At 38.0% G+C, this 25,800-nt stretch overlaps 4 protein-coding genes across 6 annotated transcripts in view; 2 read left to right on the top strand and 2 right to left on the bottom strand.

Moving 5' to 3' along the window:
• LOC307168114 (trinucleotide repeat-containing gene 6A protein-like) overlaps positions 1–1,808 on the top strand; it is a 40,580-nt gene extending 38,772 nt beyond the window's left edge. For all 3 annotated transcript variants that reach the window (XM_079887729.1, XM_079887727.1, XM_079887728.1), the window contains exon 23: positions 1,254–1,808. In XM_079887729.1, coding sequence (XP_079743855.1) covers positions 1,254–1,629 — 376 coding nt within the window. In that variant the 3' untranslated portion in view covers positions 1,630–1,808. The remainder of the gene's footprint in view (positions 1–1,253) is intronic.
• Positions 1,809–7,149: 5,341 nt separating this feature from the next.
• ndufab1b (NADH:ubiquinone oxidoreductase subunit AB1b) lies at positions 7,150–8,963 on the bottom strand. The gene is made up of 5 exons (XM_079887806.1): positions 8,751–8,963; positions 7,961–8,083; positions 7,642–7,729; positions 7,461–7,554; positions 7,150–7,333 (listed from the first exon to the last, which is right to left on the bottom strand). Exons 1-4 carry the CDS (start codon positions 8,919–8,921, stop codon positions 7,463–7,465), a joined length of 474 nt encoding a protein of 157 aa, XP_079743932.1. The 5' UTR covers positions 8,922–8,963; the 3' UTR covers positions 7,150–7,333; positions 7,461–7,462.
• Positions 8,964–9,772: 809 nt separating this feature from the next.
• rpusd1 (RNA pseudouridine synthase domain containing 1) lies at positions 9,773–12,863 on the top strand. Its single transcript, XM_079888688.1, has 6 exons — positions 9,773–10,030; positions 10,160–10,355; positions 10,467–10,590; positions 10,671–10,773; positions 10,862–10,963; positions 11,041–12,863. Exons 2-6 carry the CDS (start codon positions 10,174–10,176, stop codon positions 11,412–11,414), a joined length of 885 nt encoding a protein of 294 aa, XP_079744814.1. The 5' UTR covers positions 9,773–10,030; positions 10,160–10,173; the 3' UTR covers positions 11,415–12,863.
• Positions 12,864–13,458: 595 nt separating this feature from the next.
• dctn5 (dynactin 5) lies at positions 13,459–15,345 on the bottom strand. Its single transcript, XM_079888698.1, has 6 exons — positions 15,068–15,345; positions 14,749–14,817; positions 14,533–14,651; positions 14,041–14,152; positions 13,864–13,966; positions 13,459–13,656 (listed from the first exon to the last, which is right to left on the bottom strand). The coding sequence occupies exons 1-6, from the start codon at positions 15,113–15,115 to the stop codon at positions 13,559–13,561; spliced, it is 549 nt and encodes a 182-aa protein (XP_079744824.1). The 5' UTR covers positions 15,116–15,345; the 3' UTR covers positions 13,459–13,558.
• Positions 15,346–25,800: the final 10,455 nt, after the last annotated feature.

Here is a 25,800-nt window from a genome sequence, read left to right as displayed (position 1 = left end):
AAAAATATCTTTCTGAGAAATTTCAGTAGACAAGAAATCCCAGACAATATGAGCTTTGGAAAATTATAAGTGATCTAGGAGCTTTATACAGCTTTTAACAGCGGATGCCATTTAAAATGCCCGCTTCAAACCTGGCATGGCGCTGCTCTGAATAAGGTCTAAAAGGGATATGCATGATCAGTCATGTTTTAATTTTAAATGAGTTTTAAACTGTGTATACTGTATATATATTATAGTGTTGGAAGTGATTACAATAAAGGGTTAGTTCACCCAAAAATAAAAAGTATGTCATTAAATACTCAACTTCATGTAGTTTCAAAACCTTAAAGGTTTAGTTCACCCAAAAATTAGATTTCTGTCAGTAATTACTCACCCTCATGTTGTTCCAACCCCGTAAGACTTTCTCATCTTCGGAACACAAATTAAGATATTTTTGAAATCTGAGAGTTGTCTCACTCCTTTATAGGCTTCTAGGTAATTGCATCTGCATCTTAAGTTTATCAAGCGACGAGAATATTTTTTGTGCGCAAAAATAACGACTTTATTCAACCATTCATTTTCTTCCGTGTGGGCCTCTTGAGTGAGTTCACGAGATCGCCACGACGCATGCGCGAGAACTGAGAAGATGACGCAGATGGGTCTCGATGAAGTGTTTAAAATGGTTCTAAAGTGTGTATTTCCTGGATGTCCGAATCGTGAGAAACCAACGAGAAAACGTAAAAGTGCCTTACCAGTGCCGCAAAATCAATGGCTTACCTTTCACACTTTCCCATCAAATGATTGTGAGCGTCATCTTCTCAGTTCTCCCTTCTCCCTTCTTTATTCAACAATCTCTTCTCTTCCATGTCAGTTTGCTACACTCTACACAGGTTCTACGTCACAACGCCGGCTCATTATTGGCCGGCTCCTGCTTCAGCATCACACATGTCGTGGTGTGTGGCACTGTTGTGATCAGCATAGCAAACTGACATGGAAGAGAAGAGATTGTTGAATAAATGTTTGTATTTTTGCACACAAAATTTTCTCGTCACTTCAGAAATACCATTTTTGGGTGAACTAACACTTTAAGGGTCCTGACTGAAGTTTATCAACCGGTTTACTTATATAATGTATTATAAACTATAATAATGTGGCAACCTCTAAGCAAAGTGGTTTCCAGATTCTCAGAACTGCGTGCTGGAGTTCACACAGACTTGTATGAGAGTGTAAGGCACAATACTGATCAAGGCTCTGCTCTCCCTCTTCCTCCTCAGGTGTGTTTTAGGGAACACTACTATTCTTGCAGAGTTTGCTAGTGAAGAGGAAATTAATCGTTTCTTTGCACAAGGTCAGTCAATGACTGCCTCTCCCAGCTGGCAGACGCTGGGCTCTTCTCAGAATCGGATCGGATCCATCGAGGGTTCTCACCCCTTCCCAAACCGCACTGATCCAAATCACTGGAACGGCAGCGGGCTGTCAGGAGCTGGCAGCGGAGACCTGCACGGCTCGTCTCTCTGGGGCGTTCCCAATTACTCCACGAGCCTGTGGGGCAGCCCCAGTGGTGGTGAGGGAGGGAGAATCAACAGTCCCTCCCCCATCAGCTCCTTCCTTCCTGTTGACCATCTGATGGGAGGTGGGGAGTCCATGTAGAGCATCTTTCACCTTCTGACTTAAAAACAAAAAACGACAAAAAAAAACAAAAACATACAAACCCGTGACCTCAATGTGGAAATAGTTAATCATAATCATATGACCATATATATATTATATATAAAAAAAATCAAATGGCACTAGTTAGACTTTCTTCACTTACAAAAAAACAAAAACAATGCGGGGTCACCCTGTGGAAACAAGTTACGTTTTTTTCTGCACATATGTCCACTTTGTTTTAGCCCAAAACATATCAGTTTGAATACTTGAATCATGCAGGCCAATTCTATAATGTGAAAGGATGTATTTACACTTCCAGGTAGTGCTCTTCATACAGAAAAAAAGCTTCAGTTGAGCTCATCTGTTTATTCATCATGTTTATTTGAATTCCAATTCTTTTCGTTTTGTTTTTATTATTTGCATTTTGTTTGCTGACAATGTTGGAGTTTGAGCTTTTTTAACTTTGCACTGAATGTGGTTTTTCTCAGTATAATCTGCAATATGGAGGGAGCCGACAGTTCCAGTGTAGTTGTTTACTCAAGGATGTTCTTAAAGTGTGCGCTCTACTATGCCTTGATGTACGCCTACCTTATTGTGGTATTGTGGAGTTTGAGATCAAGATATAGATGCTGACTTAGGATTATTTGATGATATTACAGAAATAAGTATTGCACCAATTTTGTTTTAAAACTAAAGAATTTAGCTCTGCAGTGTAAAAAACTGTAGCCACAGCTGTGACTTGCAAACCCGACCTGCAAGCCAGGGGGAACAGCACTTTCAAAATAGGCTTTCAATTTTGTTTTGGAGGCGTCACATTGTGCCCTCTTGTTTACAAAACGTTTTGAGGGGGAAAGTATGGTCATTCTTCCTTTTATTTTAAATGGAAAAATACAAAAAAATGCATAAAGAATTTTTTAAAAATCATATAAAAATGATAAAATACAAAAAAAAGAACAAAAAAAGAACAAAAAACGACAAAAGAAAACTTAAAAAAAAAAAAAAAAAATCTTGAGGATGAAGACGAAGCTTTCTATCTCTGGGAATACTGATCAGTGTTTGGCCATGTCATTGGTTATTTTATCTATTCCTCTTGTCTGCTAAATAACCAGCATGGTTCTCAGGAAATATAGCCAGTTTTCCCCCATAGAAACTCCTTGTAGGAAAATCCAACTTTTAGCACTGAAACTACTTATAGCTCTGTAAGTTTTTCTCTGCCAAATAACTGCTTTAAGCTGGAGACATTCTACATACTGCTTTTCAAATATGCTGTCTTTTTATTAATGAGTGGATATGGTTTGCTGAATCACTATCTAGTCCTTCCCTTTTTCCCACTGAGTGGCTCAATGTTTTTCGCTTTGTGACTGTCGAAGTAACTGTCAAAAGTCATAAGAAAAAGCAGAAATCTGTAACTATGCATACTGTGGCCACTGACTCGGCCTACAGAATCGCTTTTTCTTTGTCTGAAGTAATGTTTTATATGTTTCCGCAATTTGCATATACATTGTTTGAAAATATATATGTATATATACATATATATATATTTTCCTCATCGCCAGAGCTGGTGTTAAAGAAAATCTTGTTTGGTTATTTTAACAGTGCAAAAGTCGTCCACATTTCATTGCCTTGATTCAAATTGTGTCCGAAGATGCAACAAGTCAAGTGACTTTTAACTGTTTACAAATAGAAAATGATTGTAATGTGTACAGTTTGGTTGTGTTAATCTGAAGTTCCTTACAATATTAATAAATTAATGTTTTGGCTGCTCATTACCATTTTATTTTATTTTTATTTTTTTTGTTTTTTGTTTTTTTTCTTCCCCTTTCCCTCCCCTTTTCCCCCTTCCTCAAAGCTGGTTTGTCATTGAAAATGGCTTGCCTCTGTACTTGTGGCCAAGGAAGGCTGGATTAGAGGTGAATGTAATCTATTGCTGGTAGTTCAAATAATGTGCATAGATTTACAAACTATTTACCTTTTATTGTACTATATTTTAGGTGCACAATTTATGAGACGCTTCAAGAGCGAGAGGGAGAGAAAGATGTCAGCATTAGGCTAAGCCATGGACCTTAATATTTGTTTAAGCTGTTGTTGTTGTTGTTTGTTTTTCTCCAGTTTGTTTTATTTGAGAAGTAGAACTTGCGTGGTGTTAACTTATCCATATTTAATGACTCATCGTACAAAACCCTGAGTATTACCCTCACTTTATGGTTGCGTGCCAGTATTGAACCATTTTAAGTAACCGCTTTACCAAATATACTTCAATCAAAGGATTTGTTTACTTAATTCCAGACCTGGCTTATCTCATTTTGTTTGTCTGACTAATTTTAAGTGGAACATTGGAGAGAAACTACATAACGAAAGCCGAAAATGAGTTTTTGGAATTGCACTTGGTGTACATAATGAGCTAGAGAAGCTTGTACTGTATTTGTGTTCTGGAGGCAGACTGTAGCTTTGGAGACTGGACGGGCCTTTTGTTTGTCTTTTATTCTTTGTGTACATTGGCTAGACTCTTTAAAGCGTGCGTTTGTGCCTGCGTGTTTGAGTGGTCCACTCCATTCCTGCGCATCAGGAGCCCGAGTATTCTCCTCTTGTATGGGGGCGTATAACTGCAGGTATGACCGATCGGATTGCCGTGACTTTGTTTACTCCCTCGATGTGGGTTTCTCAATCTTTTGTGCTTCAGTTACATGTTCGTATGCATCCAGGATAGCGTGTGTGCTTTCTGGAAGTGCGGCGCTGAGCTTTACCAATGGTTCTGAATGGGTTCTTTCCTGCCGTCTTGGCAAACATGCTAGTTTCCCTATTCTTCGTGGCTTTGTTTTTCTGAAGTGAACTGTGAAAGCATAGGGAAAAGCCATTGGCACCCAGTTTGTTTCCACTATAATTATTAATTTTGTTTGTTAGTTTTTTTTCTTTCCCCCCCACCCCCTCCTCTTAATTTTGTTTTATGTATGTGCAGCTGTTTGGTGTTAGACCGAACTGTCATGCTGAGACATTTTGATAATCCACTGTCATGCCAAATTATCAAGTAGGGGGAGGAAAGGGATTTGTTTTGTAAAAGCTGGACAATGTATATGCTCCAAATGTCACTTGCAAAATGGATGTTTTGAGGATATTCATGAGCAATGTACAATCCCCATTTTTATAGGTTGAAATGAAATGAAATGAAAAAGTGACTTGGCCTGACATTCTACTTTTGTACTGAAATTGTCATTCTTTTCTGATTTATCCTGTGAGCAAATATACCCATGTCTTTTAAATGGTTCCTACTGTTGAACAATGTGCTAAGGCAATTGACTTAAACTGTGAGTATTGCTGTCATGTTATTATAAACCCAAAAAGCTTTAGTAAAACCAGCACAAGAAATGGACGAACGAGAGTTTAAATCGAAGCTTCCACCATGGGGAAATTCTAAGAGAGTCTATGCAGTGTAGAGTTGAGGCTTCCATGTTTGTGTCTTTGCTTAATGAAATCCTGACCACGGTAGTGGTTCGGATTTAAAAATACGATTCCTGTAATGTGCCATGATTCAAAAATTTCTTTTGTTTTTGTCACACAAATTGGCCAGTTGTAGCAAATGGAGGGTTGCATTAACATTTCCTTTTTCACAGCGCTCCTCACTGAACGGGCTGTGGAATAGCAAATTCTTCTGTCAGTGGTCTGTCCAGAAATAGTTTTGCTCACATGTAACCTATATGCACACTGCTTTGATAGACTGTTTGAAAATGAATAGAAATAAACATCAATAAGATAACTTAAATGAGCAGGAAGTTCTTTTCAGCGTCTTCCTGGGGTCATCTTAGAATTTTAACTTGGGGAACTGCACTTTTTGAAGGACAATCCTTATTTGTATTGGTAACAATTGACACAAGGTTTAGTCTAGTAATACATGGTAGATACTCAAATGTGTAGTGATGAATGTTTCCTGTAATGCTGTTTTCTTTTTCTTTTTTCCTTCTTTGTTGCTTGGTTTTCAATTTTAGTACCCTTAAGTGCATATGTAACGAGGTAGTTGAGGTAATAGAGTAGTTTTTAGGTCTTTTGTTGGCTGTACTTGTAGACTGATAACTGTTTGTAAAGTCCTGATCTTGATATCGGAATACAAAGCTGTATAACTTGGGTACAACCCGCAATAAAGCCTAACAGTGACATGGTGTGAAATGTTTTTCTTTTTCTTTTTTTTCTATCCATCTCTTTAATATACTTTTACTGCAAATGCAAACGCTCAAAAATCTTCTTCATCAAATGCCACATTTTGGCATTAGACCTGTACAAATATGTAGTTACTGAATAGTTGCTTTATCACAAAACATTTATGTGGAGTGTAATTAATTTTATGCTTTATGATAAAGTTGTATTGTTAGGTTTGGGTTTTTTTTCCTCTGGAGAGCTCCAAAAGAAAATGTTGAAGACAATCATCACTTATTTACAGGATTATTATAGTTACCTAAAGCCAAAAACATTTGCTATCACCCCAAAAAAACAAGCAGTTACCAAAGCAACATTTCTGACATATTCAAAAAGCAATAATAAAATATGATAAAATGACTAGACCTTTAAAATTAATATACTCAAACTATAATTTTATCTCTATGGTGGTTGAGGAGAGAATGCCTGATATGATTGTAGAGCGTTTTGGGTGTACAGTAATACATATGAAAGAGCAATATAAATGCCTCATTCATTCATTCACAATACAACACTGGCTCATTAGCGCACATTTTGATTAGCATGCATGTCTTGTCCACTGGTAGTATAAGGTAGTAATTACACGCACAAACAAAATAAACAGCGCTTTTAAAAGAGGCTTATCACAGATGTTTACATGACAAAGACTCTAGTCAAACAGTGGCCTTGAAAAAGTAGTTTTATTTTACATAAAGGTGGACTATCATGAGATGGCTTTAGTACTGCTGCAGTACTCAATCATAAATCAAGGGTGATGCCACATGCAGATGTCATATGGATCAGTTTTCTATTGGCCAGTAAAATGTTAAAGATCTAATACACCTTCAACGGTGCAGTATAATTTCTGTGCCACCAAATAAATCTACAAGAAATATGTCAAACAAGGCCTGAACAAGTTGTGGATGTGAACCAAACTGGTCCTCAAATCAGTCTAAATTATTCTTTAGTGAATCAGCCTGAATCTGAATGATTTTTAAAAATCTTTATCTAGTAATCATAAGCAGATGTCATGGAAACTTGCTGGTCAGAAAGTGTGGGACCTTGAGGTTTCCTAAACACTCACCTACTACCTACATCAGTCAGTATGTCAGGCTGCTCAAAGTAGTGTTGAAAGCACCACACATTTTGAAACATCTTTCGAATTGCTTACAGACGTCTAAGCATTTTAAACTGGTGAAGGATGCAATTTTTCAATGGAAAAAACCCAGCAGCTTTAAGGATCTGCACTGACATTCACAAAGTGGCACTGACCTTGTAAATTAAGTGGCCGTTTTACTGCCCTTCCACTAGAGGGACCAGTGAGAGGCTTCACTTGTGGCATGACAAACCAAAGAATTACAATTTAGTCTTGGCTTTATTTTCAGCTCAAGTTCCCAAGAGTTTATAGTGACATTTTCATTAAATACAGCAGTACACATGACAAGGCAGTTGACACCATAAGCAAGAGACAGAAACTGGACAACGAGAAGATACAGCTGATCCACATCCATATTGTTTAATACAGAGTCAATCCTTCAACCTGTGAAAACGAGGAAAGAAAAACGATATTTTAGGATCATAAAAATACAATTACCAAGCATGCATAAGTTACCTACAATCTAGGCATTATAGCTCATAAGACAGAGCGTACGTACCATAAGACTTACCTCTATTCATACACATCTTTTTTATCCGCAATGTACTTTACGATCTCCTCAGGAGTCATAAGCTTCTCCGCCTCTGCATCTGGGATCTCAAATCCTGTGGAATTTGAATTCAGAATTCAATGCTTATAAGATGTGACAGTTGTTAAATGCTTTAATACTAGAGAAACAAACCCATACTAACCAAACTCATCTTCCATAGCCATGATAATCTCCACCTGGTCCAAGCTGTCCAGCCCCAGATCTTTCATGAAATGAGACGATGTTTGAAGCTTGAGGAAGGAAAAAAGAAAAGGTCAATCATGCCAGAGATTGATGCTGGGAATATGCATAATATCTCAAATGTAAACCAAGCAAATGCAGTAACAATAAATCTGTATATCCACACAGAAAAATTAATGAAATGTGGTAGGCAGGTATGCAATTTACAGGTTCAAATTTCAGTGCACCCATGCAATGTTACAGTACAATATTAGTATCTCTCAAATATTAGTATCTCTCACCTTATCTGGACTGATCTTGTCATACAGCTTAAGGACGTACATAACACGGTCTTGGATGTTCTCTAAAGTGAGGGGTGGAAGATCACCGTAACGCCGACACAGATGAACAGACGGGCCTGAAATCTAGAGACATGCAAACATTTACATTATGACGTGAAAATGAGAAACATATCAAGCAATTTGCCACATAGACCAAGTATTTATAGTACACGATCATTAGAATAAAAATAATCTCCCTCTACCATGTGAAGGTATGAAAACTGTCATATGAGTCTGCTTTTGTTTCACAGCAATGTTGGACAGAGACTAATAGCTTTGGTCACCATTTACCATACAGTCAAGTGAAGAGGCTGTGAATATGTCCAACATCTTTTGTGTTCCTCAGAATGAAGTCACACACACGTTTGGAATGACACGATGGTAGAATTTTCATTTTTCGTTAATTATTCCTTTAGTAATAGCTACAATAATAGACGCAAAGAGACTGTCAGAGCAATAACCGCCAGTGAAGATGCACCGTGTTAAAATGTATTCTCCTAGTGCGTTTTATTAAGTTAGTTGCTATTTCTACTATAAATAATTATGACATGGGTTTAAAGTCTTGCCGGTCACACTGATGTGGTAGATGTATGTGGTGAATGCACACTATTTTAACTGAGACTATGGCTGCCCCGCTGTCATGCATGAATAGATTGTCGGAAAGACACAGGTAGGTCACTGAGCAATCCAGCACCAGTAGGCCACACACACACACACACACACAAACATCCCTGGTCTGCAGAACTCTCACCCGCACTAGGTCAGTCCACCTCGTCCGCTGGCCGCGTGAAACGGCAGAGAGAGCTCGCTGGTTTGAGGCGAGGGGCGCGCAGGCGGATCTTGTTAGCATGTTGCCATGATTTAACCTTGCAGAGGCGCGAGCGACGGAGCGCACACACTGTGCAAGCGCACGGGACGCCATGTCTGTGAATTTCTATCCCACAATTCACTGCGACAGTCACTGGACATAAGTTTGACATGCGCGTGCGCACTCTGTCAGTTTTTTCCGCGAATCGGTTCTTTCGAACGGTGGAACCATAGACGGGTGGAACAGTGGTGCTAACGAATCCAATTCATTGAAAAGATCCGACTCAAAAGATTCATTAAAACACGAATCGGACGTTACAAGAATTTACTATTTTTTACCCTCGTTTAATTATTTATTAAAGTTAACTGATAAATATATATGGCCATTTAAATGATGCAATATTGGATATGTGTAACATGAAATAATAAGGCTTTTACTTTGAAACCAATCATGGTAGGATATAGTGAATTATTGGGAGTAACGTTAAAAGGGAATGGGGGTGGAAACTGGAGGAGCTGAACACGCAGCGCCAGAGGGTGTTTGTTATATATATATATATATATATATATATATATATATATATATATATATATATATATATATATATATATGTGTGTGTGTATATATATATATATATATATATATGTGTGTATATATATATATATATATATATGTGTATATATATATATGTATATATATATGTATATATATATATGTATATATATATATATATATATATATGTATATATATATATATATATATATATATATGTATATATATATATATATATATATATATGTATGTATATATATATATATATATATATATATGTATGTATATATATATATATATATATATATGTTGTGGGGATGATTAGAAAGAGTTAAGAGGAATAGGAAAATGTTTCTGAGCCAAGCTACCTGATGATGGCAGTAATGCACTGTTTAGTGCGGTTGCCAATAAAAGACAGAAGAAGAAGAAGAAGAACCAATCATGACTGTCAGTTACGCATAGAATCGTCCAGTTATGGTCCATCAGAGTAAATTTCTTTGCTCTACCCTAATAGTTAGAAACGTCAAAGTACTTTTTGCAAGATGATGAAGAAACCGTGCACGAACTCATGCTTTCTCTAAAGTAGAAGGTTTGCTTCGTGCCGAGACAAAATAAACTGAAGACTGACGTATATAATCCACAACCAGCATGCTTTACAACAACAGTTAAAGTAGGTATTTGTTTTTTATAGCAGTTTTTCAAAAAGAGACATACATATGGAATATTTTAATATGTTACAAATAATGTAAAAACTTGTTGATATACCATGATACAGAATAACCTTGGTGTTGCTTTGCAGAAGATATAGAGACCATGGAGCCTGCGAGCCTGGAAAGCTTGTGTGTTTTGTACCACAGTGCAAACTATATAGTTGTCAACAAACACTGGGACATCCGTATTGACAGCAAAATGTGGTATGAGAAGCAGACGGTCCAGAGTCAGCTAAAGCATCGCTTCCCAGAGCTTGCAGATCCTTACACCTACTACGGCTTCAGGTCTTGTTCTTGGGTGTTTCTGTTACTTTGCTATAAGCTGAAACCAACAATAATTTAAACCATCACTTGTCTTATCAGTACTTCATTGATATGCATTGTTGTATTCTGCAGGTTTTGCCATCAGTTGGATTTCTCTACCAGTGGTGCTTTGTGTGTGGCTCTGAACAAGGCAGCAGCAGGGCATGCGTACCGCTGTTTTAAAGACAGACTTGTTACCAAAGCTTATCTTGCACTGGTACATCCTGGTACATTTCAGGCATCCTGTGAATATAGAAGGTTTTTCCTAATAACAGTCTATTTATATGTCCTGTGCAGGTCCGTGGTGTTGTGGCTGAGGAGAAAATGACCCTGGACTTTGCGATTGGCAAGAACACAACAGAGGGCAAGACCCATATGATGTGCATTGAAGGAACAGAAGGTCAGAATCTCTTTTGCTTCAAAATTAAACATTACAATTAAACTAACTGAAACGCATTCATGTGTATATTTCGTGCCATATGCGGTAGGTTGTGAGAATCCCAAGCCCTGCCAAACAGAGCTCACAGTTTTAGAGTATGGAGCATATGACGGAGATCCAGTCACAAAAGTGCTTCTACAGCCTCTGACAGGTACAGTACCATCAACAGTACAGAAAAAATATAGATGTGTCAAATAAAAAAAAGTTTAAGTATCAAAAACTTTGTAGGACGGACGCACCAGCTCCGAGTGCACTGCAGTGCCATTGGTCACCCTATAGTGGGCGACTATACCTACAGTATGCGCACAGACAATGCCCCGTATCGCATGATGCTGCACGCCTACTTCCTGCACATTCCTCTAGAGAATGAACCCATCCACGTCATAGCCCCAGATCCCTTTGTACCCAGCCTCGACTCCAAATGGGCACCACAAAGATGTGTGAACATTCTGGAGGATTTACTGCAGAATATTTTAACAAAGCCACAAGCTGAGATCCAAGAAGAACCAGAGCCCGTGCACAGGAGCAGCAGCTACCCAGTGGAGAGTGAGGAGCAACAGGCACAGTGTCAGCAGTGGTTATGTGACTGGAATCTGGACTGAGGAATTGCGCTGTTTTACTAGTAAACTGCTGAAGCTATGCTGCAGGCTGCTTATGGGGTACCCTCTTCTTTAAAGGCCAACCCTCTTTAACTACTGTGTACAGAAAGAACTGTAGGCATAAAGGAGTATTAAACCATTTGGCCGATCTGTGTATGAAAAAGATCACTGTGAGTCATAGTGTATTATGGAGACCCCCCACGCTGGCGTTTAAAAGTTTGGGGTCTGTAAGATTTTTTTTAAATGTTTTTGAAGGAAGCCTCTAATGTTTACCAAGGCTGATCAAAATTACAGTAAAAACAGTAATATTGTGAAATTATTACAATTTACATGAACTGTTTTCTTTACATTTTAAAATCTAATTTATTCCTGTAAAGCGGGAATTTTACAAAGCTTAAAGTCCCCGTGAACCGGAAGTTGCAAACGACTTTTCTCCAGTGTTGTGACGTATTTCCAAGTGAAAGGGAATATTGAACAGAGGGCAGGGTTTTACTCTAGCACTCCTCCTCTCCATCTCTGCTCTTAACAGACTAACGGTTTGAGGGGAGTGGTTAAGCGTTTTCAACCCAAGCCGTCAAACCTACATCATCAGAGAAGGAACGCCATTCCAGACCGGAAGTAACATTTCAGATTTTGATTAAAGATTACCACGGCAAACAATTTTTTTCAGCAGCCGTTACTCCAATCCTTCATAAATCATTCTAATATGCTGATTTGGTGCTCAAGGCAAATTTCTTATTATCAAAGCTAATATTTTTGTGGAACTGCAATACATTTTGTTTAAGGATACTTTGAATAGGAAGTACAAAAGAACAGGATTTATTATTTGACTATTTCTTACTGACCCCCAACTTTTGAACAGCAGAGTATACTTAATTTGAAAAACAAAAAAAGTCAGAAGAAAGGGAGCATAACATTAGAGAGCTGAGAAAAAAATCCCAATTACGTATCTATTACGTAACAAGTATGCTATGTGTACAAATGGTATTGTTCATTGTATGAATGCATATCTGTATGTTTTTAAATCAATTGGTTTTCAATAATTTATGATTTTTATCATTTTTTTGTTGCAGTCTAGACTCACCATTTTTTTCCCACTAGATAAACAGGCAAATTATATTAAGTATCACTATACATGGATGAAAGGTCTTAATTTCTGTACTTGAATTGTGTGAAGCATGTTTGTAGAAATCCATTGCTTAAAATATACTGAACGATCCCTACCTCAAAAACTGAAAGTGTAGCTTTGAAAATGAAATTTAGTGCATCTATCTACTGAGTATGTTTCTTGCATGTCATCCTGTTCCTTACACCGTTAAATAACATTTGTACACAGCTACAGTGGCAGGCAGTCATTAACCATTGTACAGCGAGTTTTGAAAATCCAGTCATTTCAATAGGAATCCACATGATAGAGAATTTTGCTTGAGGGAAAGATCTCACCATGCAGATTCCTTCAAAAGGTTCCCGTTGGTCACATGGATTAACTGCTTTGACCGACAGAAAGTTGCTTGATTTGAAAGTGATCTCTGTGTGAGCTGTGCTTCATACATTGCTACATTATTGACAATAGACCTTTTTTTGCAGAAAAAAAATTCACTAATGTGACCGCACTTTACTAAAGGAGTGTGTTGTTTAGTAAAAGCCCCCAAAACATGCTGTGACCACTTAAAATGAGTCATACATATGTTCTTTTCTTTATAAAAAACAAAACATTTATTACCATCTGTAATCTGTCTTTGCACACAGAAAAGGTTTAGTGTTGCAGAAATTTTACTGTTCAATAAATAAAGGTCCTTCAGTCTAACAACTAATCACTGTGTTGTGATATGTTTACCAGCCACGCAAACAAGACAGTGGTATGAGACATTAACAGAAATCTAAAAATTCTGACATGAAAAGCAGGAGATATGTGGTGGTTGCGTATAATACATATATGTTTAAATTTTATATTCTATGTTAACATAGCCATGAACACAGCCAGGGATTTTTACTGCAACTGTGAACAGAATTAAGTAGCATTTCTTTGTTGTTCAAGATTTACAATTGTGACCTAAAGCAAGGGAAGGCTGGGGAATATTAGTCCATATTAGTTTCCTTTGGTCCCAGAATGAAAAAGTGAGCGAGGCACAAACTGAAGTTTAGTCCTAGATCTGGCTGAGAGGGAGAAACTTCTGGTAGTAACTCTTGGTAACGTCGATCATCAGTTCCTGGGTACATTCAGGGAGCTCTCCTGAAAATAAGCCTGAAATACAGAATAACAAAGAAGCTTACATTTAGCAAGTGATATTAATTCACTTCTAAAATTCATTGTTGGCATAATATAAATAAAATAAATTCCCTTCACTACATTACCAGATTGCAATAATAATTAACAGGATTTATAATAAACAATTTATCACATTCATAACATTCTAAATTCATATAAAATAGAATATCTGAAGGTGCTGACCTGGACAGCCAGAGAATACTGTAAATGGAGGAACCACTGTCTCTGGGGGAAGGACCGTATTATCCAGTATCTTACAACAGTCCTTCAAGACACAGCGTCGACCCTGAAAAAACATTATCACTGCAAATGTCACACCCACAAAACAAATGAGAGGATACAGATGAGGGGGATACTTACAATCACACAGTTCTTGCCAATGTGGACGTATGATCCGATCTGAGCGGCGTTGACAACACAGTCCTCCTCTATGAACACATGGTCCCCAATATGCAAGGGGAAGAAAGCCACTCTAACACACACAGAACAAACACAAGCAAGTTAAATCATACAAATTCAATTTTATTAGGAAGAATACAGGCACGTCCTGATTTGACGCGTTCCTGTGTCAACATATTTTGTTGATCCTGAAACAACATTCCTGTCCGAAAATGTTACCATATAACTACCCCTACACCTACCTAACCCTACGCTGAAATTCAGAGGGAATAACACTGGTGTAGAAGCACATAACCCTGGTTATAAGCCTAAACTTGACATAAACTGTAAACTTGTCCCTCAAATCTGATTGGTTGATTGGAATGTTGTTCCAGGATCAAAAAAGATGTTGATCCAGGAACATGTTGCACTTGGTGAAATCAGGTTCTGCGAGAATGCACATGCTTTACTCACCCTTTGCTGAATTTCTTAAATGGTGGTCTGATCACACTACGACTTTTAATGACACAGTGGCGCCCAACTCTGACATTAGCAAGATCTCCTCTGATGATACAGTCATTCATCACGATGGTCTGAAAAACAAAACAAACAAAAAAACAGCCAATTTCACAAAGTTAACACACTGCCTGGGGAAAATAACAGAACGAAACAAAGGGGGGGGAAACTCACTTTTCCATTGAGGACGATGTTTTGACTGCCGCAAAGCACCGACTGTCTGCTGACTTTGTTGCCTGATGCCTAGAGAGATCAGATGTGAACGTTACTATCACATGACGGTCCAGCTCTGGGCTGATCCGAGTAATTAAATAAACAACATATGCAACTGATACAGACGTTTACTGACTGGTAAGTTATGTCAAACCATCACTTTGTTTATTAGAAAACACATTCGGTTTGCAGAGACAAACTAGACAGTCAGTTCATTCTGAATTTTATATTTGCAACCGCTTGATTCATCACAAGGATATTATCGACGGTATTCACATACCGTCTCGATGTATTCAGCCTTGTTGTATAATATTTCACAAAGCTCCATTTCTGCACAATTTTATTGTTTTGTTGGCGAACCCCTTCTGATGATGTCCAGCAGCTGTCAACCGCTCCCTCGCTATTTCCGCTTCCGGTTAGTACCAAGACACCACTTGTAGCATAGAAATATAGATACATAGATGCCTCGTAAGCGGCTGTTCAATAGGCCGCGTTCGCGATACATAAGTCATCCGCCATATTGGAACGGTCAAAGCCGGTCCGTGAACATTCGAGAGCGAGTTGACTGCGTCCGCTGCGTCGTCTAACCGTTGTTAGACGCATGTATGATTATCTATATCTACAATAAACTCTAGCAGATGATTTTGCTCAACTAACACAATACAACAAAATGAGGGCGTTAGCAAACACAACTTTAAAAAGTTACCATATATTAAAAACCTGTAAAATTTAGTTAATGCATAAAAAATACAAACCAACACAATTTCACCTGTGGAAGGTTATCCATTTCTTCGGGAATTTAAATCTCGGCGGTTTCACAAAGAGAAGCTGTGAGTGACGACCTTTTTTTTTTTTTTACAGTCTATGGTGACGACACTTTGACCGTTCCAACATGGCGGGCGCGCCGACGTGTCTGAAGAGGTCGAATTTGACTCTAAGTATACGTCTCTATGACTTGTAGAGCATCGTACAAGGTGACAGAAATATTTAAATTTATTTTCCATTGCATATATACAAAAATGTCAACGAGATAATTAAATATGTATTTATTATATGCAAGATGCATACAATCTTTAAAAATCATCAAACCAGAAATATGCAAATGCTATGTTGTTAGTTTATTTTTTTTATCTACGTTTCCGGTTATTTATTAGAAATTTTATATAAATGTTTTATGCTTTCAAAATGGATTGCGCATCAAATTAGATTTTTTTTTTTCTTTTTTGAAAATGTGTTATATATTTACTTATTTTACATGCAAACACGGTTTGACCGCGTATTGGCGCTGTTGTATCGTTTCACAGTTTTGACTCCCGCAGTACGGACTACGGAGGCGGTATTATTTTAAAACGTGCCTAATTAATCCATAGCGGTCTGTGCTCGTGGGCTCAATTCTCACCCACGTGGTTGATGAGCTTTTATCAGTACGTACATCAAAATGATTAGCCTATGTCAAAATGATGTGAACGTTTACTATGCAAAAGTTAGTGTAGTATGCACACTAATAATAGCCTATAGTAAAATCGTAACGGATCCATCATAAATTCTAGTAGGCTATGCACAATGAGCTTCCACTATAAATAGTAGAATTTTTTATCTTTAATTTAATTACCATTTTCAATGTTTGTTTTTTTTATCACATAATAAATTCCTTGCTCTGCAGTATTTCTGTTTACTCTTGAGCCTGGGAATAGCCTCCTGAATATACACAGCCCCCTCACCTTGACTGAAATATGCTCAAGCAAATGCAGTGTTGTGTAAGACGGTCCTGTAATCCCTCGCTGACCACATCTGTCAGCTTGAAATTCTCTTATAGTTATACAATACCACAGATCAGTTATCACAATGTCACAGCAAAGGTCACTTTGACGTTGTATCGACTAGTTATTAGATTGTACACACAGCTATTCATTGTGTGTCCCCACAACTAACACAGCTAAAACACTCCCTATCACGGCCCATTGCCCTTCGTGGATCTTTAACAGAAGCAGTTTACTAAAAATCTATTTTTATTAGATCAGATAGAGAAATGTGTTTATGATTGGCTGCTGGCGTCTGTGTGGGAGGATTTGTCTTGCCCATTTTAGTCTTTATCGATAGATTTACATCAGGAAAACATATCCAGCATTTGAACTCAAGAAACTGTTTATGTTTCCAAGCACTGAGGAGGAGCCTTTATCTCCTTGTATATCTGTTGTTTTGATAGTCACATAAGCAAGACTTTCACTGTTTTCATCACCTAATGTGGTATTTTATTCTGTCTTGTCTAGAGATGACTTCCTCTACAGTGTTTGTCAGGGTTCTTTAAATAACAAACTATTTTCATACTTTTCTGAATGCATCTCTTAGCTGTGAAGTTCTCAGCACTAGCTGAGCTAAAAATAGTTCAGGGGTCATAGTGTCTAGAGAATGTGCTTTTAGGTACTGTGTGTGTGTGTGTGTGTGTGTGTGTGTGTGTGTGTGTGTGTGTGTGTGTGTGTGTGTGTGTGTGTGTGTGTGTGTGTGTGTGTGTGTGTGTGTGTGAGAGAGAGAGAGAGAGAGAGAGAGAGAGAGAGAGAGAGAGAGAGAGAGAGAGAGAGAGAGAGAGAGAGAGAGAGAGAGAGAGAGAGAGAGAGAGAGAGAGAGAGCGTGTCCTTGTATGTGGTTTATGTGGACACAAATTTGTATAATGACATGGGTATTACAATGAAAACATTGTTTATGAGGACTCTTCATGTCCTCGTAAACCAAATAGTCTCTAGACACTTCTGTCCTGAAATTCAAAAAATGCAGAAAGTTTTGGGTGATGGGTAGGTTTAGGGTTTGTGTAAGGGAATAGAATATACAGTTTGTACAGTATAAAAATATATGGAAAGTGTGTGTGTGTGTGTGTGTGTGTGTGTGTGTGTGTGTGTGTGTGTGTGTGTGTGTGTGTGTGTGTGTGTGTGTGTGTGTGTGTGTGTGTGTGTGTGTGTGTGTGTGTGTGTAAATGCACAGTAAGATGTGGAGTCTTGCCATCATCGTATAGTCATCTCTGCAGCGGACAGGGCTTCAGGAGGGCTTTATATAATACAGCCTCCATGTCTGTGGGCGATGGACATGCTATCTGTTGAGAAGAGCCAGTGGAGCCAAAGTCAGGACTGTATCGTGTGTGTTGAGATCATTTGTTCTGCCTGTGTTTAAAGAGAAAAGGAAAACTGGAGGCACTGTTAGCATGCCTCCTTTCTTTCTGTCCTTTAATTGCTATTTCTTTCTCTCCTGATTCGGAGTGTGGAGTTTTGTCTCTGTAGAGCTGTTATGTAATTCTTCCTGGGAAAACGCTATCTAATGCCATCCTCTCGCAACCTGGATCATATGTATTGAGTCATATAATTACTTTGGTGTAATGCCAGTTGATATGGTTGGTTGGCATTACATTCTGTATGCAGTAAATATATCAACACCGTTCAAAATTTTATGTTTTTGAAAAAGTCTCTTATGTTCACTAAACTGCATTCATTAATCGAAAATAAAGTATAAACAGTGATACTGTGATATAATATTAAATGTAATTTATTCCTGTGATATCAAAGCTGAATTTATTATCAGCATCATAACTCCAGTCTTCAGTGTCACATGATCCTTCAGAAATCATTCTAATATGATGATTTGCTGCAAGAAACATTTTCTATTATTCAATGTTGAAAATAATTGTGCTGCTTTATATTTTTCTGAAAATCATGACAGTTCTCAGGATTCTTTGATGAATAGAAAATGTTTTAATAAAAACAGACAAAAAACAGCATTTATATGAAATTGAAGTCTTTTGTAACGTTATAAATATGAATTTAATCTGTCCTTTAGCTCAGACATGAAATATGAGCTCATATAGTGTATTTCCTGGTATATGTTTCCTTGTTCACATATAAAATAAATATTTGTTTGTAATTTACAAATGTATGTTTTTAGCGACACAATCAACTAATCTGACTAATTTATTTATAAAACCTATGACTAAACCTGTGAATAAAGAGATTTTGCCTGAAAAAAGGGATGGATAGAATTATGATATACTGGATATTCTGAACAGCCAGTTATTTGGTCAATTTTGTGGTGAAAGGAAATGGAAATGCAGGTGTCATATTTATTTATTTTTATTTCAACATGTTTCATTTGATAGGTATGATGTTGGTGTGTTCTCAATTTTCATTTTTAAATGTCAACTACCCATACAATATTACACCTATATGTAACACAAATTCTGTTAATAAAGCACTGAGAAAATGATCTTGACCCTGATGACAATTACCTAATAAACCTTGCAGCAACAGCATGATTAAGTTCATGTTCTTCATCCAGAGAAATTACTAGCATCCAAATTGCAAAACATTCCCTTTAAAGGCCTTGTTCACACATTATAAAATATCAAGTTGTCTGTCTAGAGTAGACCTTCTAATGGCGTTCTAACTTTGTCTTCATTAGCCATGTCTGTCTATTTTAGCATTCCTTTAATCTTTGCAAAATCTGACAACATTAATTACCCTACTGAAAAATCCAGCATTGCTGGTTTTTGCTCAGTTTTCATATGGTGCTAATCTATAGAGTGTAAAAGTAACACTGAAGCAATGTTGCAGTTAGTGAAAGAAAGTAAATGCACTATACAAGTGATGATTGAGCATTAGACCCCTACAGTTAACAAACAGAATTACTGAAGATAAGAGAAACAACAAGAACAGAAAAAAGAGATGAGCAGAAACACAACAACTACAATTGACTCACAGCCACACAACCTTAGATGAAATCAACTTAAAATAAAATCAATATCTCACCAGAGGATGATTAAACAACTCCTATAACAGTATTAAAATATTCACTTATTACAAACCAGTTTGGCTTTATTTCTTTTATATGGTACATGCACATTGCTTGAGAACAGCATGAATATGCTGGTCTACCAGCTAGACCGGCACTAACCAGCATAACCACCAGACTGGACCAGCACTATTCCAGCACTAACCAGCATAAACCAGACTGGACCAGCACTAACCTGCAGTATACAGCACTAACCAGCACTAGACCAGCACAAACCATCATAAACCAGCCTGGACCAGCGCTATACCAGCACTAACCATCATAAATCAGCCTGGACCAGCGCTATACCAGCACTAACCATCATAAAGCAGACTGGACCAGCACTATACCAGCATAAACCAGCCTGGACCACCACTATACCAGCACTAACAGCATAAACCAGCCTGGACCAGCATTATACCAGGACTAGCCAGTATAAACCAGCCTGGACCAGCACTATACCGGGAACACTTCCCATAAATCCTGATGTACTCGTTACATCATAAGAAGAATGGCGTCTATGCTAATATTAGTCTCTCTGTTTATACCGAGGTTTACCGCAGTCCGTCGGATCCAGGCCGTATCCAGATCTGATGAAGGAACAGCGCCTGGATGCGACGACAACACAGTCCTGAAGTGTCAACTAGTCTCTCCTCTTCCGCCGGATCCAGGCCGTATCCAGATCCGATGAAAGACCTGCGCCTGGACGCGACGACAACGCAGTACTCAGTACGGAGAGTGTCAACCAGTCTCTCCGTTTACTGAAGTGAGGTGGACCCCGGCCATATCCAGATCAGATGGTGGATCTGCACCTGGACCTAACCATGACGCATCCTGAAGTGCCAGCCTCATCAGCCCTGTGAAGGCCTCATCGACACGACCAATCTGACTTCTGACCTGTAATACTGCCTGGATCATAATCATACACTGTTCGTTCGTTGGCCAGGGGAGAACCTCGACTGAGCCTGGTTTCTCCCAAGGCTTTTTTCTCCATTCTGTCACCTTGATGGAGTTTTGGTTCCTTGCCACTGTTGCCTTGGCTTTTGGCTTGCTTAGTTGGGGACATTTAATATTCAACAATATTATTGATCTGCCTTACTTAAGGTGGACGATGACGCAATTTTCTTCTAGAAACAAACTTTGTTGTATTATTTTCATGTTATCACTGTGAAGCTGCTTTGATACAATCTGTATTGTAAAAAGCGCTATAAAAATAAAGGTGACTTGACTTGACTATACCAGCACTATCAGCATAAACCAGCCTGGACCAGCACTATCAGCACTAACAGAATGAACCAGCCTGGACCAGTACTAACCACTAACCTGCATAAACCAAGTATAAAGCCTAGACATGTTGGTTTATGCTGGATTTTTCAGCAGGGAATGAATCAGATTCAATCATGAAAAGACCAAACAGAGGGGACAATTATGTGAAATATGCTTTTGTGTCTGAAAAATAATGGACACCTTTGAGGTTTCACCAGCACTGTGAGTCCTGTCCTTGCTTTGGTGCTCCACAGTGAGGTGACCTGATTTTGCAGGCACTGAGGGAGAGGCCTTTCTCTGTGGAGGTTAAGACAGCTTACATCAACTGCATTTATAAGCACCATCACGCTTACCATCCTTTTCCTGCTTCTGACATCAGTTTAAAGGAGGGTGTGTGCTCATAATTTAACAGAATCCTATTTATGTTACAGGTGGAACAAACGTTTATATAGCACTGTCTGGATAAATAATGGACCCTTACAAGTATAGACCTTGATGATATTGATCAAATGAAACAACTTTTCTAAAATATGTTTTAACAATTGTAAATGACAGGTCATATGAAGACATCTTTTCATATATAAAACTGCATTACAAAAATAGAACAGTGGCTTTCAAACTGGAGAATTGGTGTTAAATTCTGATATTACTGAAATATGAAAACACACTACTGATATTATCTATATTATTAGTTATTTAATATGTCTATTGACATAGGACTGTTTGGAAAATGGATGGATGGATTCAATTACATCTTTGTTTGGGAAAGTATATATTTTATTTTAATAAGAGGAAGAAGAATTGTTGTGGTTTAAAAATGTGTAAAAATATCCCACAATGAATCCCATTCTATCCAAGAAGTGCAGGCAATTTTGTATGATGCATAAAATGTTACTAAGAATTATATAATCACGTTATGGTTATGCAAGCATAATCCATATTCCAGATTTGGGAGGTGATTTGTGGTAACGAGGAAGTGCTGGCTTCAGGTATTAGTCGAAACATAGTGTGATGTTCCCAAACAGTGTTGCATAACATTTAAATTCAGCCCTGTGCCATAGCAATGTTACCCTTATGCCACCTTGAGAGTGGCTTAAGTCAACAATCACACACAGGTAATAGGAGTTAAAGGATGAAACACACTTTATGCTTGATGTTTACTAATGATGGCATCAGAGTTCTGCATGTCTTTGACGTAGGTCACCGTGTCTGCTGTCAGTCTGGGGATGTCCCTCCTAGATTCAGTAACATCTGGCTGGAGTGTCACATTGACAGCTGTGTCTCGGTGCCAAGCTGAGCGGCTAGTGGCAGGTGTGTCCTGCCAAAAGGGACGCGTTCAGACACGCACTTCCAAACAGTCTCTGGACTATACTGCGGACCGGGGAACGCTAAGGTCACTTCTCTCTGTCTCCTTCTCCGTCGGCCACCGGCACAATGCAGGGCTCTTTTCTCCAGGCCCGTTGCGAAGACCCAGTCATGACCACAGACTGGGGTCTTCCTTTGATCATCGCTCTTCTGCTGCTGGGGCTCCTCTACGTGTTCCTCTACCTGCCTGCTATCACGCAAAGAGCCCTGCTGGAACAGGCCCTCACTAACCAGAGCGCCGACTTGGACTTCCTTCCTAAAGAGGACTGAGCAGAAGTTCGTCCATTTAGGTTTGGCACAGCTGTTTATCATGTCCTTTTATGCAAGTAACCTGAACCTTGAAACCTGTGAAGCAGCATTTCCTTATCAGATGACGATAATGATGATGAGACACAGACGGCCCCAGCGTTTCTTTTGAGTTTTTGTTTTGTGCACAAGATTAAGACACCAAGAATAGCTGCTTCTCTAGAGATGTGAATGGTGAATCATATTTTACCACAGTTGGAAGAAGAGGATTGTGCAGCTCTGAGATTTCTCACCACATAGGACAGCCTTGTGTTTCCAGTCCAGCCTGAGGGAGAGGAATTAGTCATACAGAAGTCATCATTGCAGCTTATCGTGTCAGCCAGAAAGAATCACTATGATATTAGAGCTTGTAAATATTCTGTTTAAAATCCCAGCAATCAAACCCGCACGAAACTAATCTATTCAGCTCGAGGAAGGTGGGTGCATTTGGATTTAAACCAGTAAAAAAGAGAAAAGAAATGGTAATTGTTGTAAATATATAATTTGGCCTAATGATTATGATTGGTTGATAATCTGTTTTTTTTTTTTTGTTAAAATATTCAGTCTTTGAGGAGACTTTTCAGATTGTAACAATTAATGCATAATGTGATTTATGTGCCCTTTTTACCACCAGATGTTGATGAATTTCATACATAATATTCAACAAATTGCATGTAATGTATTTGAACCCAATGGACTTTGTGAATGCTTCACAATTATATCAAGATCTTATTAATACAATATTAAAAGTAATACAGTTTTAATTGTATTGTAATATGTAATCTAATGATGTGTCTTATTGATAGAATGAGTTGGTTCTTCTTTCATCTTTAAACTGAAAGTGTATATTCAGGGAACCGGACGATGGAGGGCAGACTTCTGCTTTGTTGAATCCTGCAACCTTCACTGTGATGTCAACATGCATGTGATGTGTAAGTGTGTGTGACAGAGACAGAGAACACCACACGTCAAACAGTGCACATTTACTTGGAACAGCCTTACTTAAAAAAAGATATTAGTGATTTTGAGAACCATGTTGATTTTAGTTATGTGCAATTAAAAGGATAAAAATGAGAATGCTTAGACAAATATGCGTTTTATTATTTCTTGTACTATGTTTTATTTCATAAAAACCTAATTACATAATTACAATTTCCCCAAATTGGCATTTAATATAGGCCTATATCTACAAATTATTTTAAAAATAAATATTTTAAATAGTTAATTATTTAAACTAGCACACAATCAGTTTAATTAATGGATTTGAATACATATTTGAATACTTATATACTTATTCTTGGCCTCCAGTAATAATTGCTTATCCTCTAAAGTGCTCAAGACATTATAGGAGCAAGGCTTTATAGTGGATTTGTGGGATCATGGTGCTTTTGTATAGCGAGGGAAGCTGATTTAATCAACAGCCTCCAATGAAAAAGGAGATCTATTTTGTTTTATTGTATTTTACGGGAGTGCCCCATCATCAGATTAGCGCTTAATCTCTTATTGTCTTTGACTCTGGCAGTGGATGTGGGGTGTTTTTGTAAAAATAGTCTACATGTTCAGTATGGATTTCTTTACGTGTGAGTGTGACCTTAGTGTCGAGCTCGAATCAAAGGAACTTTTTTTTTTATCTGATAGGTGCTTAAATGTAATAAATAAATAAATATTTCATTGTTTAATTGATTATTTGTCGAAGCTCTTAAATGAACTACAAAAAGCCATAAGGACTACAAAAAATGGCGCCTTTTACCAATAACGCCACATCCGATTGGTTGTTGTGTTTCTCATGACCAAACGTCTTTGACAGCTCCATTTGATTTGGGAGCTGCAGAATAGTGGAAGATTGCCATAAAGTAACGATTTAAAATAAATAATGGTGTTTTTTACGAAACAAAAAAAGTGGCCAAAATCAGCTTCAAAAATTCACCTTTTGTTTGTGTTGCACAGAAGTAAGAAAATCTGGATTTTGAATGTCACGAGGATGAGTAAATGATAACCATCCATTTTTTAACACAAAACTCTCACACATTTCAAATGAATACACACGACCGTTGTCTGTGTGTACTGTGGCAGCAACCGACACTGCATCCACCTGTCATGGAAAAAGGGTTAATACACAGTCATCCATGATACCATTTGAACAGATATAATGCTTTTTGATCTGGGCTGGGGAGCTTGATTTGCTAAATGACTGTTAAATCTTCTCTGGTGATTTTAGGAGTGGGGAGGTGGTGGCGGGTGGGCTCAACTAAGGCTTATGCAGAAAAGATGCCCTAAATGTGTGTTCATGTGGGTTAATGCTTGAAGACAGAGCCATTAAAGTTTTACCATGACAGCAATGTTTTATTGAGCAGCTTTCTCTGGACTGGGATATGCCAAAATTCGAGGCATATAGGCCTAGAACTCAGTGTGTTTATATACAGTATTACAGCTCATGTTATAAATGATTGGGTTCTTTTATTGTCAATTCATTTATATATTATATCATATTATACTGCATTGGTTTGGATTTGTGTTTTTACAATGAACTAAATGCAAATTTATATATTATATTAAAAGCCCATTAAAAAAAGTAGTTCAACCAAAAATGAATAATCATTTATGTCATCATCAGTGTTGTTCCAAGCATGTATGACTTTCTTTAATGAAAGTAAGTCCTGTTCACCATCCACTTTGACATGGGACATTCTGCTAAACATCTGTTGTTCTCTACAGAATAAAGAAATTTGTACGGGTTTGGAGCGACATGAGGGTGCTTAAATGATGACAGAATTTTTGTTTTAGGATGAGCTATTGCTTTAAAGTGTTTGCTGCTTTAGCAAAAATACATATGGTCATGCAGTGTTGATGGTCCTTCTTTGATGGTGCAGAAGGAACTCTCTCACTGCGCATCATTCAATCGCTATGGCAGGGTTCCAGTTTCATAAGAGTGCTCCAGCGTGTGCAACCTCGTGGGATGAAGCTAAAGGATGCTGTACTGGAGGAGAGAGTGAGCCGATTACATGATAGACCTACCCCGCTCTCTAGCAGGGACCTCCCTGACCCACCCTCCCCCTTCCAGAGCCAAATGGAAAGAGAAGGTCTGGTTATTTCTGTGATGTGTGTCCATGAATTGTTAATGTCTTTGAATTGGCTGACTGCGCTTTGCTGAGCCTGAGCTGGTTAATTAGACCTAAGGGACGGAGCAAGAGAGAACAAAACTGACAAAGAAAAGTGGCATCATCTACTCTGAGATTATGCACAGTGGATCTCACCAGGTTGGATGAAGAAAGAAATCTATGTATCTGA

This window comes from Squalius cephalus, assembly GCF_949319135.1.
Source record: "Squalius cephalus genome assembly, chromosome: 1".
Taxonomy (NCBI): Eukaryota; Metazoa; Chordata; class Actinopteri; order Cypriniformes; family Leuciscidae; genus Squalius; species Squalius cephalus.
The sequence above is the reverse complement of the archived record's forward strand: the minus strand, read 5'-3'. Positions and strand labels throughout refer to the sequence as shown.

Bases quoted from the DNA above. Each gene is read 5' to 3' on its own strand.
- ndufab1b (XM_079887806.1), bottom strand. From the start codon at position 8,921: ATGGCGTCCCGTGCGCTTGCACAGTGTGTGCGCTCCGTCGCTCGCGCC. The intron at 8,084-8,750 runs GTGAGAGTTCTG...GCATGTCTCTAG, and splicing joins GGTGGACTGACCTAGTGCGG to ATTTCAGGCCCGTCTGTTCA. The intron at 7,730-7,960 runs GTGAGAGATACT...TCCTTCCTCAAG, and splicing joins ACAAGATCAGTCCAGATAAG to CTTCAAACATCGTCTCATTT.
- rpusd1 (XM_079888688.1), top strand. From the start codon at position 10,174: ATGGAGCCTGCGAGCCTGGAAAGCTTGTGTGTTTTGTACCACAGTGCA. The intron at 10,591-10,670 runs GTACATCCTGGT...TGTCCTGTGCAG, and splicing joins CCAAAGCTTATCTTGCACTG to GTCCGTGGTGTTGTGGCTGA. The intron at 10,774-10,861 runs GTCAGAATCTCT...CATATGCGGTAG, and splicing joins GTGCATTGAAGGAACAGAAG to GTTGTGAGAATCCCAAGCCC.
- dctn5 (XM_079888698.1), bottom strand. From the start codon at position 15,115: ATGGAGCTTTGTGAAATATTATACAACAAGGCTGAATACATCGAGACG. The intron at 14,818-15,067 runs GTATGTGAATAC...TGATCTCTCTAG, and splicing joins AGGCTGAATACATCGAGACG to GCATCAGGCAACAAAGTCAG. The intron at 14,153-14,532 runs GTGAGTAAAGCA...TGTGTGTGTTAG, and splicing joins TTTAAGAAATTCAGCAAAGG to AGTGGCTTTCTTCCCCTTGC.